Consider the following 19,483-nt stretch of genomic DNA (forward strand, 5'->3'; position numbering starts at 1 on the left):
CACTTGTGAAATATGACAACACTGGGGTTACTGTACCAACATCTCCACACTTGTGAAATATGACAACACTGGGGTTACTGTACCAACATCTCCACACTTGTGAAATATGACAACACTGGTGTTACTGTACCAACATATCCACTTGTGAAATATGACAACACTGGTGTTACTGTACCAACATCTCTACACTTGTGAAATATGAAAACACTGGGGATACTGTACCAACATCTCCACACTTGTGAAATATGAAAACACTGGGGTTACTGTACCAATATCTCCACACTTGTGAAATATGACAACACTGGGATTGCTGTACCAACATCTCCACACTTGTGAAATATGACAACACTTGGGTCACTGTACCAACATCTCCACACTTGTGAGGTATGACAACACTTGGGTTACTGTACCAACATCTCCACACTTGTGAAATATGACAACACTGGGATTGCTGTACCAACATCTCTACACTTGTGAAATATGACAACACTGGTGTTACTTTACCAACATCTCTACACTTGTGAAATATGAAAACACTTGGGTCACTGTACCAACATCTCCACACTTGTGAAATATGACAACACTGGGGTTACTGTACCAACATCTCCACACTTGTGAAATATGACAACACTGGGGTTACTGTACCAACATCTCCACACTTGTGAAATATGACAACACTGGTGTTACTGTACCAACATCTCTACACTTGTGAAATATGAAAACACTTGGGTCACTGTACCAACATCTCCACACTTGTGAAATATGACAACACTGGGATTGCTGTACCAACATCTCCACACTTGTGAAATATGAAAACACTGGGGTTACTGTACCAACATCTCCACACTTGTGAAATATGAAAACACTGGGGTTACTGTACCAATATCTCCACACTTGTGAAATATGACAACACTGGGATTGCTGTACCAACATCTCCACACTTGTGAAATATGACAACACTTGGGTCACTGTACCAACATCTCCACACTTGTGAGGTATGACAACACTTGGGTCACTGTACCAACATCTCCACACTTGTGAAATATGACAACACTGGGATTGCTGTACCAACATCTCCACACTTGTGAAATATGACAACACTTGGGTCACTGTACCAACATCTCTACACTTGTGAAATATGACAACACTGGGGATCCTGTACCAACATCTCCACACTTGTGAAATATGAAATCACTGGGATTGCTGTACCAACATCTCCACACTTGTGAAATATGACAACACTGGGGTTACTGTACCAACATCTCCACACTTGTGAAATATGACAACATTGGGATTGCTGTACCAACATCTCTACACTTGTGAAATATGACAACACTGGGATTGCTGTACCAACATATCCACACTTGTGAAATATGACAACACTGGGGTTACTGTACCAACATCTCCACACTTGTGAAATATGACAACACTGGGATTGCTGTACCAACATCTCCACACTTGTGAAATATGACAACACTGGGATTGCTGTACCAACATATCCACACTTGTGAAATATGACAACACTTGGGTCACTGTACCAACATCTCCACACTTGTGAGGTATGACAACACTTGGGTCACTGTACCAACATCTCCACACTTGTGAAATATGACAACACTGGGGTCAACAATTTTTAGTTTAATAACTAGAGGGGAGGTGACAAGTCAGCATCAGTATACCTCCCACAATCTACGCTTTTGAGATTGACTGACACTCTTATAACTCTCCCAGAGCTTAAAGAGCAGAGAATATTTGGCTGTACATTACAGATTCGATCTTTATGGCACGACCAACCCACGATTTTGTAATCTTAAAGCGTAAATACTTCCAGAACAAAAGAAATTGATTATAAATTAAGACGTGATATTCTACTTGAGAAACTGGCGACAAATCTATTGGTTGGTTGTTATTTTAATTTTCATTCATTCTCCACTTAAGTTCGAGATAAAAGGAACACAGGTAATTAATTTTCTTGCTTTCAATGTTGTCAAATAAGTCTGTACGTTATTCTAAGTCCTATATTCTGAATACCCCTTTTTGCATACGAAGCACAAAAATTTATGTTGGTCTAATATCGGTTTTATCAACCAGGTTTTTTCCAATTGATTTTTTTTATTGTTGTTGAAGACGTATTTTTTCTGCATTTTTGTTATAACAAGAAAATATCTTTTGTATAAAAACAACATTTTAACTACTAGCTGATTAATTAGTTCTAGGAGATACATCGAAGTATAAGCTTTTCAATAGTTTAAGACTTACTTTCATTGACTAGAAACAATTATATTAAAATGACGATCAAGGCCTAAAGTGTTAATTTAAAATCATGTTATAAGGTAGTCTTAATATTTTAATAAAATCGTGTCACAAGGTAGTCTTAATATTTTAATAAAATCATGTTACAAGGTAGTTTTAATATTTTAATAAAATCATGTTACAAGGTGGGCTTAATATTTTAATGAAATTATGTTACAAGGTAGGCTTAATATTTTAATAAAATCATATTACAAGGTAGGCTTAGTATTTCAATATAATCATATTACAAAGTAGGCTTAATATTTTAATAAAATCATATTACAAGGTAGGCTTAGTATTTTAATATAATCATATTACAAGGTAGGCTTAGTATTTTAATAAAATCATATTACATGGTAGGCTTAGTATTTTAAAAAATCATGTCACAAGGTAGATTTAATATTTTAATAAAATCATGTTACAATATAGGCTAATATTTTAATAAAATCGTGTTACAAGATAGGCTTAATATTTTAATATAATCATGTTACAAGGCAGGTTTAATATTTTAATATAATCATGTTACAAGGCAGGCTTAATATTTTAATAAAAATAATGTCACAAAGCACGCTTGATATTTCAATAAAAATCATGTTACAAAGCAAATTGGTTTTTTTAACCAAACGTGCGTAAAAAGAAAGCATTTCATGTTTATCTTTTGCTTCTTAGAAGTTGTATTCTTGGACGCTTATAACTCTTAAAGTTGTGGTCCGATTTATAAGATGAGCACATCACAAATAACTCATTATGCAGTTTTGCGATCCAAAGCAGACAAGATAGAAAACATCACAAATCGCTTCTTGAAAGATGTTTCTTTCAGTGCTGTTCCCTAGAGGATCGGCTATAAATCTATGGACAAACGACGCTAAAGTCCAGGGTTCGATTCCTTGTGGTAGACAGAGAACAGATAGTCAACTCTATAGTTTTGAACTAAAACAAAACACGACTTTCTTAGTACTAGAATAACTCAGTTTGACAGATGTATGAAATACGAAAGTATACCTGAATCTATTTGTATAGATGGCTCTTTCTGACAAAACTTATCAGAATCACCTTATTCTCTAAATTCTGTATTTTGGGAACATTTTACACCCACATTCCATAACTTAAGCTTGTCGCCTCTTATAATTAATTGAAGTTGGACAGGTTTAGACCAAATTAAGCTCCAATAAACAATCCAGTTAGTTACTTTGAGCCAGACCTTGCATGGCCAGGTGGTTAAAGCGCTCGACTCGTAAACCGAGGGCCACGGGTTCGAATCCCCGTCACACCAACCATGCTTGCCCTTTCAGCCGTGGAGACGTTGTAATATGACAGTCAATCCTACTATTTGTTGGTAAAAGAGTAGCCTATAGGTTGGCGGTGGGTGGTGATGACTAGTTGCCTTCCCTTTAGTCTTACACTGCTAAATTAAGGACGGTTAGCGCAGATAGCCCTCAAGTAACTCTGCACGAAATTAAAAAAACAAACAAAACAATACTTTAAACCTAAGTTTTAAGAAAGAACAACTCAAGACGCATACTAGATAAATTTAAGAAAAAAAATTGCGATTTCTTATGGGAATACAAACAAATTTCTCTTGTTTTATTTAAGTTATTCGTAACTAAGTGTAGTATTTGTCATCTGGACGAAAGTTAGTTAAATTCATGTTTAATGAAAGATTATCTTAAGACATGAATAATTCCTTCCATTATATGTAACTGTAAGAGAAAAAAAAAAACTCCCGTCAAAAGTACGAAACAAAACATAAAAGTGAAAATTTGTATGTACCCCTGCATGGGTCTTATAAACATGCAAAGTAGTTACATGGACACGCGATAGACAAATAGTTCATTTATATTTATATATATTATTATTGTACTTTATATGACTAAACTTCATTTGATATAATAACTATTAAATACGATTATCTTTATTAAGTTTGTTTGTTTGTTTTTATTTCGCGCAAAGCTACCCGAGGGTTATCTGTCTTAGCCATCCCTAGTTTAGCAGTGTAAGACTATAGGGAAGGCAGCTAGTCATCACCACCCACCGCTAACTCTTGGGCTACTCTTTTACCAACGAATAGTGGGATTGACCGTCACATTATAACGTCCCCACGGCTGAAAGGGCGATCATGTTTGGTGCGACCGGAATTCGAACCCGCGACCCTCAGATTACGAGTGGCACGCCTTAACACGCTTGGCCATGGCGGGCCATCTTTGTTGAGACTACAAGAAAGATACGAGTGAAAACAAGTACGATTTATTTAAGTACCTAGTAATTGCACAGAAGGACTCATCTAATTTTTTTTTTTTCTGGATGTCTCTCTTTTCTTTTATCTTTTTCCAAAAGCCACGGATCAAAGTTAGTTGCCGTCAGTTCTTTGATTTATTACATTTGATGAAATGCATTAATCAGTTTTGATAATTTAACGAAGTGCTTCGTGGTATGTGTATTTTAGCTGGTAAGTAGTCAGAGTTAATTACAGCTATCTCTCGAAATGTGTAGTGTTAAAGAACGTTACTCCTAATCAATATACGATGAAAATATCTCGTTTTCTTAGTTAGGTTCTCACACACACAGTGAAACTTTCCATCTTTCTTACTTACGGCGGGTTGGAAAGTAACAGTTAATCCCACTATTCGTTCGTAAAAGAGTAGCCCAAAAGTTGGCGATAAGTGGTAATGACTAGTTGCCTTTCTTCCAGTCTTAGACTGCTAAATTAGGAACGGCTAGCGCAGATAGCCCTCAAGTAGTTTTGTGTGAAATTCAAAGCAAACCACACCAATTATTGTTTGCTTTTATGTTTACCACAAAGGTAGCTAAGCCTAAACGTGCTCTTCTTAATTCCTATTAAGAAAGTGTTTTTGATTGTTAGTATTTTTTTATGTTCACTACAAAGGTAGGTAAACCTAAATGTGCTCTTTTTAATTCATATTAAGAGAGTGTTGTTTGTTGTTGGTATTTTTTATGTTTACTAGAGGGATAGCTAAGCCTAAACGTATTCTTCTTCATTCGCATTAAAAAGTGTTGTTAGTTGCTGGTATGTTGTTATGTTTGCTAAAGAGGTAGCTAAACCTAAACGTGCTCTTCTTAATTCGTATTAAGAGAGTGTTGTTGGTTGTTTGTTGTTTTTTAAAGCAAATATAGGTGCCACTTTTGTGTCTTACATATTACATGCTACTTTTTTACTGAGATTAGCGTAAAACTGAAAGCTAACAATTAGAGTTCCCACCCTTTCAGAGAGACTTGGATTAAACTACTTTTACTGTATCCTATGTCTCGTAAATTTCGTTCGGTCCCTTAGTTTACCCCAGGTTCAGTGGACATAAGTGAAATATTGATGTTAGTATAGACGTAGCGTTGAGCTATGCAGCTAAGCTTAGTTGTTAAACTTATTCCCTCGAGATTTATTCGTTACAATTTGCTGTCGGGTTGTTTGATGGTACTGTGGCTTCGTTCACTCAGATCAAGGTGCCTCACGTCGCCACTAGTTTGTTTAGCCAAGTAAATAAAACAACACAATAAAATCACTAATCTCTTTACTCAGTTTATTTTCTAAATAATAATAACATTTGATGACATGGGGTAGTTTTAAGTAAGAACAGTGTCCAATCAATACTGAATTATTTAGATAATAAATTTATTCATGAGGCCTAAGAATCGTGTTATGTAACCTCGAAATAATTATTTGTTAAGCGTAAAGTTACATAATAGGCTATTTGTACCGTGCCCACCACAGAAATACCACCAAATGCTTTAAAAGTAATAAATAAATAAAATATTATACAAAAATAAAACGTTTTAGTTTTTAATCTTTGGTAAAATTTGTTTCTTTGTTTGTTTTTTATTTCGCGCTAAACTACTCGAGGGCTATCTGCGTTAACCGTCCATAATTTAACATTGTAAAACTAGAAGGAAGGCAGCTAGTCATCACCATTCACCGTTAACTCTTGGAGTACTCTTTTAGCAAAGGATAGTAGGATTGACCGTCACATTATAATGTCTCTACGGCTGAAAGGGCGAGCATGGTTTGGTAGGAAGGGGAATCGAACCCCCTTGACCGTCAGACTACGAGTCGAGTGTCTCCTATCCACCTGTAAGGAAAGTCATTACTTTTATTTGAAAGTTGATACAAAATGTTTATATATCCCTTTGACTTTCCCCCCAGAATGTTAAGACAACTCCAAGTGGAACAACAATTATTGCACGTTATGAAGCATTTCGATAGTTCATCCAAAGTGAACACGAATTAAAATTCCCAGTGTGTACACGAATAATGGGACATTACGTCATGAGCACCATTGTGAATCTAGGGATAAGAAACTTCAGTGTCTTAGATACTTTAGAGACAGGATATCGATGTCCTCTGCTCTAGTTAGACAAAACCGACAACCACCATGGACGATCATCATTGATATTCAGAGAGAATGATGATCTGGATGATAAAATAGTGTTTGATGTGGGATATTAAAAAGACGTATGATGAATACAGTAGAACAGTGTACAGTCACCAGTGTAATTCTTTTCTACCTGCTGCAATGAACTAGGCCTTTACAGTGGAGGTCAGAGCCTATTGGAGTAACTCCTAGAATTGTCTCCTAGTATTGAATTAGGTTTATTTTACATTTCTTTTCAGATCGAAGGAAATTTTAAATTAAATCAAAGTTAATTGTTTTTGCCTATAATTTAGGAAACAAATTACAAATAAGCCATTCTTGAAATGTTGAGTTGACGTGTGTTCGGGAAAAACAGAAAATGCCATTCATTATTCATTAAAATAAAAATATCAAAATAGCTGCATTCATAAATTATATGAAAACGTGTAAGTAAGGTATCAACTGACCGACGGCTACACGTGCACAGTAACACAAGGTTGAGAGAAAGAGTATTTTAGTTCCAAAATTGAGTTTAAAAAAATATTAACCGTCGAGTAGGATTAAACTCATCCTGGAATTGTTTGTTTGTTTTTTGTTTTTGAATTTCGCACAAGGTACTCGAGGGCTATCTGCGCTAGCCGTCCCTAATTTAGCAGTGTAAGACTAGAAGGAAGGCAGCTAGTCATCACCACCCACCGCCAACTCTTGGGCTACTCTTTTACCAAGGAATAGTGGGATTGACCGTCACATTATAACGCCCCCACGGCTGAAAGGGCGAGCATGTTTGGCGCGACGGGGATGCGAACCCGCGACCCTCAGATTACGAGTCGCACGCCTTAACACGCCTGGTCAGGCCGAGCCACATCCTAAAATTAAACTTATTCTGATACAAGCACATCCTATGACTACACTTGTCCTGGTACAAACGTATCTTAAATATCTGGATGTAACACAGTCATTAAAGATTATTTTCTGCAACTTATTCAGAGATGTCAGCAAGAGATCGGGGGGATGAAATGTAACATTCAGCTTTGTCCTAAATATGCTCAGTGAAACTGAGCTCCGGTAATTATGCTGGTCAAATAATTCAATGTCGTGTCTCTCAAAGAGATTTGGAAAGACACGAACATAAAAAATTGTTGCATCATCACGTCGACAGATTCCGCTAGGATTACGTAGCACACATGATGACAAAACTCTCATGTAATTGTCTCTGGGTATCATTTATAATTATTGGACAACATGTAAATTATAGAATGAAAGGACTCTTGTCCATCATGGAAATTCAAAAGTATGGAGTAGGCTTAAACGACAACGACATTCAGATACATCCTCTATGATGTTCTGAGGAAATTAAATGACCCAGACACACAAACTATTCCACATGGGTCATCTTACACTGTCGAAACTATTCTGAGCACAACCAAGCGCCCTGTCTATTTCTTGTTTACATTGTTACTCGCACGTAAATATAGAAAAACATATTTTACCCTTTCGTGGTCTTCTTTTTGTTTTCTCTTTCCATTCACAGCTTTCCTGTTTACATCTGATTTCGTTATTTATCGTGGTACATATGGCAGTTTTTGTCATATCCGTATAAATTTGAAGGTGGCTAAGCCCTTACCATTATTGAAAAAAATTTGTTAGTTATAACACAGCCTGATATTTGTTGACTGTAAAATCGTCTTTCTCCTGACTTTGTCTGTCAACAGTGATTTTGAACTAGAATTTTCTGCAAGAAACCTTTCGGTTGACGCTATGAATAGTCTGTCAAAGAAGTTGCTCTCCTTTCCCAGTGGCACAACGGTATGTCTGAGGGCTTATAACGCTGAAAACGGAGTTTCGATACCCTTGGTGAGCTGAACACAGACAGTCCATTGTGCAGCTTTACACTTAACTACAAACAATCAAATAAATTGTCCTCCATATTGACCCTTTTGACCATAGTTGTATCGCATCCTTTTGTAAATCAGAGACAGGGATTTTATCTTGCATAACAACATCTATATGCTTCATAGATCAAATATATTACTTTTATGTTGATAAGTATGTTTCTCTACATCCAATTAAATCAAAAACTGGCATAAGGAACATTTCTATCTACCTTCATAGTTTTCTTTGGGGTTCTGGAACCCTCATATTTAAGTTTAAAAGTCTCAAACCCTTGCTGCAGCTCTTCAGGTTTAAGCCTTTCAGGTAATTTTGGTAAAGTTTTTTTTTCCGTTATTCATCCTGTGTTACGACAAACCCCTTATTGAAACCAAAGCCTTTTCACATATGGCGATGAAGATAAAGTCAGTGTAATAGCTTCTACAGAATATAAAAATGAAATATATTCGATTGACCTCACTAACATGAACTGTATTATATAGCTAAGTATTGGTTATGTCGGTGAATTGTATGTATGCTGTCTTCGAGAAACTCAAATTAATCTCCTTTGTTGTCGATTAAACTCGCTTTTTTTTAATAATCTGTCACATCCAATCCAACAAAGTTTTATGTCTGTGACTTCTTCCTTTCCCATGTACTTCATGTCTATTTCTTTTGAATTTCGTGCAAAACCAGACGGAGGCTATCTGACTAGCTGTCCCTCATTTAGCAGTGTAAGATTACAAGGAAGGCAACTAGTGATCACCACCCACCGCCAACTCTTGGGCTACTCTTTTACCAACGAATAGTGGGATTGACCGTCAAATTCTAACGCCCCCACGGTTGAAAGGGCGAGCATGTTTGGTGCAACCGGGATTTGAACCCGCGACACTCAGATTACGAGTCGAACGCCTTAACCACGTGGCCATGCCGAACCACACTTCATATAATCTGAAGAAATACTGTTGAACTTCATTTCTTGTTAAATGAAGTTGTATATGCTAATTTTGTTCATTTAAATCTTTCTTATTTACAACACGGACATGTGGATAAACGACTTTGGTATAGTGTGACAAATGTTTATAATTTGTGTTTTGCAAGATATATAAACATAGTCCATTAATGCAACATGTATCTATATATTTTATTGACAACATTCAGAAATTCAACATACAGTCTATATGCTGAACAATATGGATACAATAAACATTACACGTAGCACAAAGTTAACTCCTATATTCCCGAACAATAAAAATATATCCATGTTTTTATATATTTACACACAATTATATATATATATATATAGTTTTTTTTATTCAGATTTGGCAATAATTGAATGATCAAATGGAAAAATAAACCCACCTCGACAGTTAAATATAGTAAGAAACAGGTGGAATCGCTTATATTTTTAAGGGCGGGAACCTTGTCTGGTCAGTATTCGAACTGCACACTATACTCATATAAAAATAAGAGGAAAAAATTAGCGGTTTCATTTATGACACGTTGAATTAGAACAAAACAAAGTTAAACCTCTAGACAACGGTTGCTGTATCTAATGGATACGAAGTTTTCAAACTACAGGAGAATGAATATTCTATATTTAAAATTAGAAAACAATCGACAATATTTTCAGTGCGTTATGTTCTATATCTTCTCCTGCCTTTATTATAACAAATTTTGGTATCTAATAATATTCAATAACATAAAATCATTTTAAACTACGATACTTTAAAACGATTTTAGTTGGTTGGTTGTTTGAAACAACAACTGTTATGTGAGAAAGAAATAGACGATATACAATAATCAGCTCTAAGTGAGTACGTTATACGATGTAACATCAAATACAAAGTAAGATAGATCTTAATGAATCCTATCGAGTGTAAAATACTCTGCACTTTGTAAGTGTGAAAGAAATAGAAGAAAAATCTATTTTTTTATGTTGTAATTCTAGTAACTAAGCAGCGAATTATTGAATTATGTTGAAACTGACAACGTGTGTGCTGCTTGTATTATATTTTTGGTCCACGTGTGTGTTGTACAACCAGTTTACCTAACAAGTTGCAATTTTAAGAGTGAAAATTTATTTAGGAATAAAAAAATAAACTTGTATTTAATTCTATAGGTGCTGTCAAATAAATTATACTTTTCTTTAGAATATTTTGTAGATTTAGTGGTTAGTGTTGAAACGTATAGATTCAAAATTTCAAAAATATTTACTAAGAAATAAGAAGATAAACATTTTTTCAACTGAGAAAAAAACATAAAACATTGTTCCATATATGCTAGAAACATTTATATTTATACAAAGTAAATCTTTGTATGAAAATAATGTTCACGAATCACTAAACGATTACTGGAATGTATTTATTAAGCCTAAATTTCGGCAAAAATACCCATGAAGATATTAATACTGCTTTATAGTTAAGTATCTATCAATGGTGAGCTAATATATTTATCGACGCATCCTTTAACGTCGTCCCTTGTTAAACTACCACATATTATAATATTTGAGAATGAAACACATTTTGGTATATAAATTAAATATATTAAAATACTTAATGTCCTCAATCTTATATCTAATCTAACTGAAACACGAAGCTCACTCTTTCACAGCGAGGTTTCTAGGCTAAGAAACCTTATTAACTGCGGCATCTATCGGTAACTGACGATTAAAAAATACGTCAAATATTAATATAATTAGTTAAAAAAAAAACAAATTTATTTACTTCAAAATTGTCAACAGTTTTCACCATATGTTAGAATAACAGCATTTCGAATTCAACAATAACTTAACGATTTTAAAATTGTTATCTCAACACATTAACACAAATAAGAATCATTAACTTTTCAATCGTATAGAAAATTTACAAACAATCAATAAGTTCGCATCTTTACTTGTAGAAAATACAGCTAACCCCCTGACTCCATATAAATTTAAATGGAAATAAGTTATCTAATACAAGATATACAAATACAAAAATGAAGAGGCTGAAAGTACATATTTTTATGGTTCGAATCTCTATATTCCAACTAGTTTTAGTTTTAATAAATATATTATTCCTGTCGATATTAAAACTCTCATTTCAATGTCGTTCATAAAAAACATATAAATAATTACTATAAACCAACCTGACGTATCTCCTTACAATAGAAATAAATTACATAACATAAAACAATAAATAAAACACTGCCACGTGACGTTTAGTCTTCTAGTCTATTTCTTCAAGAGCTAGCTGTATTTAATAACATATGGTACAAGTGAATATCTAATTCAACTGAACTTTGTCCCCAGTGATTTTACCGACCAATTACGTTTTAATATCAAACATGTTTTCCTCAATAATCACAGTTTAATGTCTGTCTTTATGAACAATTACAGTTTAATGTTAAACGTGAAACGTGTTCATTCACAATAATCAAAACACTTGAGTTTCATGTTTGTGTTGCATCTAACCTTATTCTATGACACTAGTGAACTTCTGCCTTTTCCAGTGCTAGATCATTGAACCTATACATAAATGAATCAAACTGAATCTATCTCGAAAACAAAAGTGCTAGAAAATACCTGTGGAAACAGATAACAGTCTAATCCAGGGTTTTCTCTGACATTAAATATATTGTTATTAAGAAATCGAAAGATGAACGTATAAATAGATCTGAATAGTTTCGTATATTAACACTTAGATTACCAACATGGATATATTACACGTATTAATCCAGTTTTATAGAATAAATATACTATTATATTATAGAGAAATAATAACATACTATTTTATAAGAATTATATAACGCAGAGCGGAAGGTCTATGAAATATAAGAGTTGGATACATAACTGAGCCGCGTTGGCTGAAAAAATTAATGTTATCTTGAGAATAAGAGAGTTCACTCTTACAACAGCTTTCATGGGTTGTAATTCATATTAAAACCATTGCATTTCTAAATAAACGTCAGCTGATTCTATCCAATAGTGACATACCTTGAATTAGCAAAAAAATTGATTAGTCCACCATCTTGTCATGACTTGCGCAGAAGGAGCACGAAAATGTCCCTAGTTGTACGTGAAATATATTTTATGTTATAAGATAAGTCTCTTGATTTTGAGTACTCACTGCTTAAGACACGTATTGTGAGAATTAAGATTTATGTCGCTTGGACACAGAACAACTTCTGTTAGAAAGGTGGCAGTACGGTGAAAGAAACAATAGATTCTAGTGAAAAATAAACAACAATACCACATATTATCACTGTTTCGTTTTGGTTTCGGTTTTTGAGAGGGTAACTTACATTTAACTTAGAAATAATCTTAGAACATTATACTGAGAATGGTGGAAATTATCTTACGTGCCATTAAGAACATTATACTGAGAATGGTGGAAATTATCTTACGTGCTATTAAGAACATTATACTGAGAATGGTGGAAATTATCTTACGTGCCATTAAGAACATTATACTGAGAATGGTGGAAATTATCTTACGTGCCATTAAGAACATTATACTGAGAATGGTGGAAATTATCTTACGTGCTATTAAGAACATTATACTGAGAATGGTGGAAATAATCTTACGTGCCATTAAGAACATTATACTGAGAATGGTGGAAATTATCTTACGTGCCATTAAGAACATTATACTGAGAATGGTGGAAATTATCTTACGTGCCATTAAGAACATTATACTGAGAATGGTGGAAATAATCTTACGTGCCATTAAGAACATTATACTGAGAATGGTGGAAATTATCTTACGTGCCATTAAGAACATTATACTGAGAATGGTGGAAATTATCTTACGTGCTATTAAGAACATTATACTGAGAATGGTGGAAATAATCTTACGTGCCATTAAGAACATTATACTGAGAATGGTGGAAATTATCTTACGTGCCATTAAGAACATTATACTGAGAATGGTGGAAATTATTTTACGTGCTATTAAGAACATTATACTGAGAATGGTGGAAATAATCTTACGTGCCATTAAGAACATTATACTGAGAATGGTGGAAATTATCTTACGTGCCATTAAGAACATTATACTGAGAATGGTGGAAATTATCTTACGTGCCATTAAGAACATTATACTGAGAATGGTGGAAATAATCTTACGTGCCATTAAGAACATTATACTGAGAATGGTGGAAATTATCTTACGTGCCATTAAGAACATTATACTGAGAATGGTGGAAATTATCTTACGTGCCATTAAGTACATTATACTGAGAATGATGATATTAGTTTTATTAAACAGAGAAAAGAAACTGTTAAGATTAAACAGCTTTACGTTAGACAAATAAAAATGGAAAAACGTAACATTGGCCTGATATGTTAAAGCGATATAGAAGTGTTTAGATGTACCTGCCACATGAAGTCAAAAAAAAAAAAAAAGACAACACGTGAACGCCTTCACTTGAACACCCAGACATTTGTGCAACAATTACCTTAATAATCAGAGCGAAAGAAAAATTATCTTCCATTCAGTAAAAACCCAATAACCATTTACTCTGTGTTGTTTTTCTCAGAATCTTCTCCAGATGTGTGTCGTTTCTTTGCGGATAAAATATGCTTATCCATATTATTTGAAAGTACGTGGATAAAAAAAAACAAACTGTATGCGCCATATTGTCCATCGTCATCAAGAATATTAATTCTGAACTGTCCAATGTCCATCTTCAAATAACAGAATGTCACAGGACAACGACTAAAGCTAGAACAACAAACCATACAACAATGAACATTCATATGATAATCACATGTGGGGCGCGTGTTCTCTCTAACCTTCCAGCAAATATTTTAAAATAGTAACACTTCATTAAGCTCAGTATGAGCTAATAGTGTCAGCTCAGTGTGTACGCACTTTTTTTTATACCTCCTGCAACGTAAAATATTCCAAGAACAGGAAAAACCAGTCAGTGAGCCATCATTTTCTTCTGTAAGTTTTGTTTCTCTATTTACCGCCCTCTACTGGCTTTTAAACACTTATGCTAATAAATAAAAAAACAACAACTTAGTATCACTTCAATTCAATAATCGTGTTTGAGAAAAAAATGTAAAATGGAACGTGGAACGTTGCGGCCCAGTAATTTCAAACAATACTCTTACAGATACTAGAATATACATTTCTCATATAACGATAAACGCAATTGTTTAAAGGACTAAAAATTCTACAGCATATTGAAACAGATGAAAAATTAACTCAGGAAATGCATTATCAGGACTGCTGATATGGATATTAACACTTTAATTAAAATAAAGTACAGAACAACGTTTCGACCTTCTGAGGTCATCTTTAGGTTAACAATGTGTGCCATTTCTTTGCGAATAAAAGATGCTTGTTCCTATTATTTGAAAGTGTGTGGTAATAAAAACTGTATGCGCCATATTGTTCATGCTTGTTTGGCTTGAATTTCGCGCAAAGCTAAACGAGGGCTATCTGCGCTAGCCATCCCTAATTTATCAGTGTAAGATTAGTGGGAAAGCAACTAGTCATCACCACCCACCACCAATTCTTGGGCTACTGTTTTACCAACGAATAGTGGGATTGACAGGCACATTAGAAAGCCCCCACGGCTGAAAGGGCGAGCATGTTTAAGGCGACGGAAATTCGAACCCGTGACCCTCGAATTACGACCCGAACGCCTTAACCCACCTAGCCATGCCGGGCGTATTGTTCATGTTAACCTGAAGATGACCTAAGAAGGTCGAAACGTTTTTCTAAACTTTATTTTGGTAAAAATGTATTCTCAAGACGGCTGGTATGGGTATTAACACTTACAAACTGAACTTAGTCAGCGAATATAATTTTTTTAATAACACGTATGATATAATTAAGTCTTTATAAATAAACATACGTTATTCAAAACCTGATTACTATTTTCAACTTGTTATTCGGTTACGAATACAATGATGATGGCAAAAAGCTTTCACGTCTAACACGACCATAATGATGTTGATATGTAAATATTGGGTTAAGGACATGAGCTTAAATAATAATTTTATGAAGTTCTACCTCACTCCAATTGTTTTTTCCCTTTCCTTTCGTTCTGATGTTTCTCAGGAGGGTAGCAACCACAATACTTCTACCTTTTAAACAAAACTTAAACCTTCGTTATACCATTGAAAAGAAAGTCAATTTTTAAATTATATATTTCTCACACTCTTCTAAAAGCATGCAACCTATAAAAGTCGAATGTAACACAATGATTTCATTTCCATAACACATTTTTGAATATCAAAATAAATGTGAACGTTAGTCGTGGCATTGAGACTTGACCCTGACGATTCTCATGAAGAATAACCACATATTTATTTTCATTTCTTTTTTTTTTGTAATCTTTTCAAACTGACCTGTGAACCGTTTTGCAGTTAAAGAGTTTGGTAATCCCGAAATGAGCATAGATCTCATAATCAGTGACCTCTTCATATTTCAACTTCATGTTTCGTGTGAAGGATGACAACACACCGTTATTTATTTATGTTTTTTATCCTTTGAAAATGACCCACGAGAAAGACAATTCTGCAACTAAAAAATTTTGTCAGCCCGAGAAGGAACGCCAGCATTGTATTCAGTGACGTGTACTTCCTCTAGCGCCTCGTGATGGTTAGGATTAATTTCTTGAAGAATCAACGTGCTTTGTAATTGAACTTCTGCGTCTCCGTGGTCATCCGCGTTGTTGTTGCTGTCTAAGTTTGTTGATAACAACTTGTAGGGCTTACTCTCACCTCTCATGTCACAAACAACATTTGTTAGGGCCATTATGTAGTTTTTTGCAAGTGTTAGAGTTTCTATCTTAGACAATTTTCTTTCCATAGTAACATGGGGTATAACTTCTCGAAGGGCTTGAAAGGCATCGTTTAAACTGTGCATGCGCATGCGCTCTCGTTCGTTGCTCTCCAAACGCCGAAGGTTTCGTTCCCGTGCATTTAATGTCTGTCGTCGCCTACGTCCGTTCGATGCCGACGTCCTTTGTCGTTTTGGTTTGGTTGGCGTGGCAACCTCGGAACTCGAGTCAGTAGATTCACTGTTAGGGGAAGGATCCTCTGCCGAACCAGATGGCCGCTTGGTGACGCTGCGTGATTTTTCTTCGTTTCGTAGATCGTCTGTAGAAGGATAGTTGTCTATGTCAGTTGTCTCATCTGGCCAGAAACACCTGTCTTGTGTTAGTGATTTTATCTCGCCTATTGCCGAAGTCATTTCTTTGTTTCGAGACTTCACCATTTCCTGCAACACCAATATCAAACATATATGTTTGTTAGTGTAGAAACAGAGAACTGTGTGACATTAATGGATTCATACACATTGAAATGTTTACCCTGAAAAATACGGACAAATTACGAACAAAACAAAGGCTCTAATTTAAACGTTATTTTCGACAGGTTCAAATTTTGCTGTTGCGTGAAGTGTGCATGACATCTGTAACTCTACGCATTCTAACTTAGTCCACAACAAGGTGAAAATGAAAAAACTTAACAATTGGTAAAGTCGCCCTTTTATCCCATATTTAAAAAAGCAAAGACTCAAACTCTGTAAAAGAACTTCACTGTCCTTCCCAGTGGCACAACGCTAGAAACCGGTTTTCGATCCCCGTGGTGGGCAGAGCACAAATAGCTCATGGTGTAGCTTTGTGCTTAATTACGAGCAATAACTTTACGGAAACAAAAGCTGTAAAAGTAACTGGTCACAGTTAAGTGTTTAGAACTCCCTATATGTCAAGTGTTAGCGGTAACTCACCATCCATTGCAAATAGTATCTGTAACAGTTGCCCTATAACTATTCCCATGGTTACTTTGCTGTATATCTGAGGATATATTACACTAAAAATTAGGCACAGCGCAGATTACCTATTTTGTACCTAGCCTTGTGTTTGACAATAGGTAAAACAACCTCGTAGAAGCGAAAACAGTTTAACTTCACAGTAAATGAAATACAAGCAGCATCGAGACTTGTATATCTTTTTAAGATGCCACGGATCACACGACAAGCTGACAGTATTAAAAAAAAATAGGGTTATGGTTAGGTGCTTAGAACTCCTAATATCTAGCGTTGGCCGTATATTATCATCTATTGCAAACAATATCTGAAGCAATAGCTCCATAAACTGCACCCTTGTGGCTGTGTAGTAATTCTGAGGGCCTGTTACGCTTCAAATCGAGCTCCATATTTTGTGTTATTATTGAAAAGCCTAGAAGAAGAAAAAAACATAAAGACAATAACAACTTATATTCGATAATTATTTTCTAAAATTTCTTCTGCTCATTAAACGTCAGTCTCTATGTTAAGTAAACGATGCAAAGAAAAGGAAAAAAGTACCTAAAAAAAAACGGTAAGAAATAAACCCACAAATTCTCATATTTCGTCAGCAAAGAATAACATCAAAATAACACGTTTTATTACAGGAGTTAACCAAGAAAAATTCATGGTGGATCGTGTACACAGACCTTCGAATTTGAACGTGATAAAAATTGTTTTTGGTTTCAATAACGGATTTCAAAATTTCTTCGTTTTGTTGTTTATATCACATAAGGATTTATTTTTTTACAGATCTAGAAGAAGAATAAAAAAACTCTTACTTAGATCAAATTATTATTTCATTTATCATAATGAAAACTTTTATTGTTATTTTTCTGAACAAAATACAAAGAAACTGAAGGAAAGGGAGAACGTTGATGTTAAACGAACACGTATCATCATTCAACCTGATCTGTTTGTGTGAAGTCTACGTCTTTTAGTCCTAAAATTACGTGTTGTGGTCTTTCTTTCATGTATCCCATCACACCAGACATGCTCGCCCTTTCAGCCGTGGGGGCGTTATAATGTTACGGTCAATCCCACTATTCGTTGATAAAAGAGTAGCTCAAGAGTTGGTGGTGGATGGTGAAGAATAGCTGCCTTCCCTCTAGTCTTACACTGCTAAATTAGGGACGGCTAGCACAGATAGTCCTCGTGTAGCTTTGCGCGAAATCCAAAACAAACAAACAATCTGTTATGCGCTGCAGTATAACGTTTTATGAAAACTCTGTACATGGTAGAGAAAAACAGACACCATTTTCAGTTTCAGCGTACAGGAATCAGAGTTGCATGAGTAAAGACTTCAAGAGAATAAAACCATCGCAGATCTGTATTATTAATTTGTTGTTTTTGTAATTTTGCGCTAGCCGTTCCTAATTTAGTAGTGTAAGACTAGAGGAAAGACAGCTAGTCATCACCACCCACCGCCGACTTTTGGGCTACTCTTTCTCTAACTAGTAGTGGGACTGACCGTCACTTATAACGTCTCCACGGCTGAAACGGCGAGCGTGTTTTGATGTGAAGGTGATTCGAGCCCGCGACTCTTAACTTGCGAGTAGAGCGCCCCCTAATCACCTAGTCATGCTGAACCGTCTTATTACTCGTCACTAAAATATGTAAAAGAATCATTAGTTTAATAAGTAATAAGCCTAATAATTACGTATCTAATGTTACAGTTTAGATTAAATTATATAGGGCTAGGCATAGCATTGTGATTAGCGTCCCGTGCTACGAACTGTGAGGTAAAAACATTTTGACACGATGTCTTTGAACACTCTCAACGCTTTCAGTTGTGGGCGCGGTATAGAAGTGGCACTCAGTCAGTTACGATATTCAGATTCAAATGGTTAAATAAACCTCTTGGGGGAGGCGAGTGATGTTTCTGTATGCCTTTCCCTCGAAAAAAAATTGAATTACGAAATAATATTCTTGAATCCAATTGGTCAATTTTCCCACGCATGCGTAATTTTCTCTTCGCTTGAAAATCCCAATTATGAAGCTCATTTGTGAACTAATGTTTATATGAAGTTGAATCAAGACAAGAATATCTTTGTACCTCTGGTCGGCTGGTAAAGATGTTAACACTTTAACTAATAAAGCAGAGAACAATGTTTCGACCTTCTTAGGTTAACAAAACCTGTTGTTAACCTGCTTTAATAGTAAAAGTGTTAATACC

At 35.1% G+C, this 19,483-nt stretch overlaps 1 protein-coding gene across 8 annotated transcripts in view; it reads right to left on the bottom strand.

Moving 5' to 3' along the window:
• Positions 1–9,652: 9,652 nt before the first annotated feature.
• LOC143224777 (uncharacterized) overlaps positions 9,653–19,483 on the bottom strand; it is a 208,644-nt gene continuing 198,813 nt past the window's right edge. For all 8 annotated transcript variants that reach the window (XM_076453068.1, XM_076453064.1, XM_076453063.1 and 5 more), the window contains one exon: positions 9,653–16,740. In XM_076453068.1, the coding sequence (XP_076309183.1) occupies positions 16,042–16,737 (696 nt within the window). In that variant the 5' untranslated portion in view covers positions 16,738–16,740 and the 3' untranslated portion in view covers positions 9,653–16,041. The remainder of the gene's footprint in view (positions 16,741–19,483) is intronic.

Source organism: Tachypleus tridentatus, chromosome 9, assembly GCF_004210375.1.
Source record: "Tachypleus tridentatus isolate NWPU-2018 chromosome 9, ASM421037v1, whole genome shotgun sequence".
Classification (NCBI taxonomy): Eukaryota; Metazoa; Arthropoda; class Merostomata; order Xiphosura; family Limulidae; genus Tachypleus; species Tachypleus tridentatus.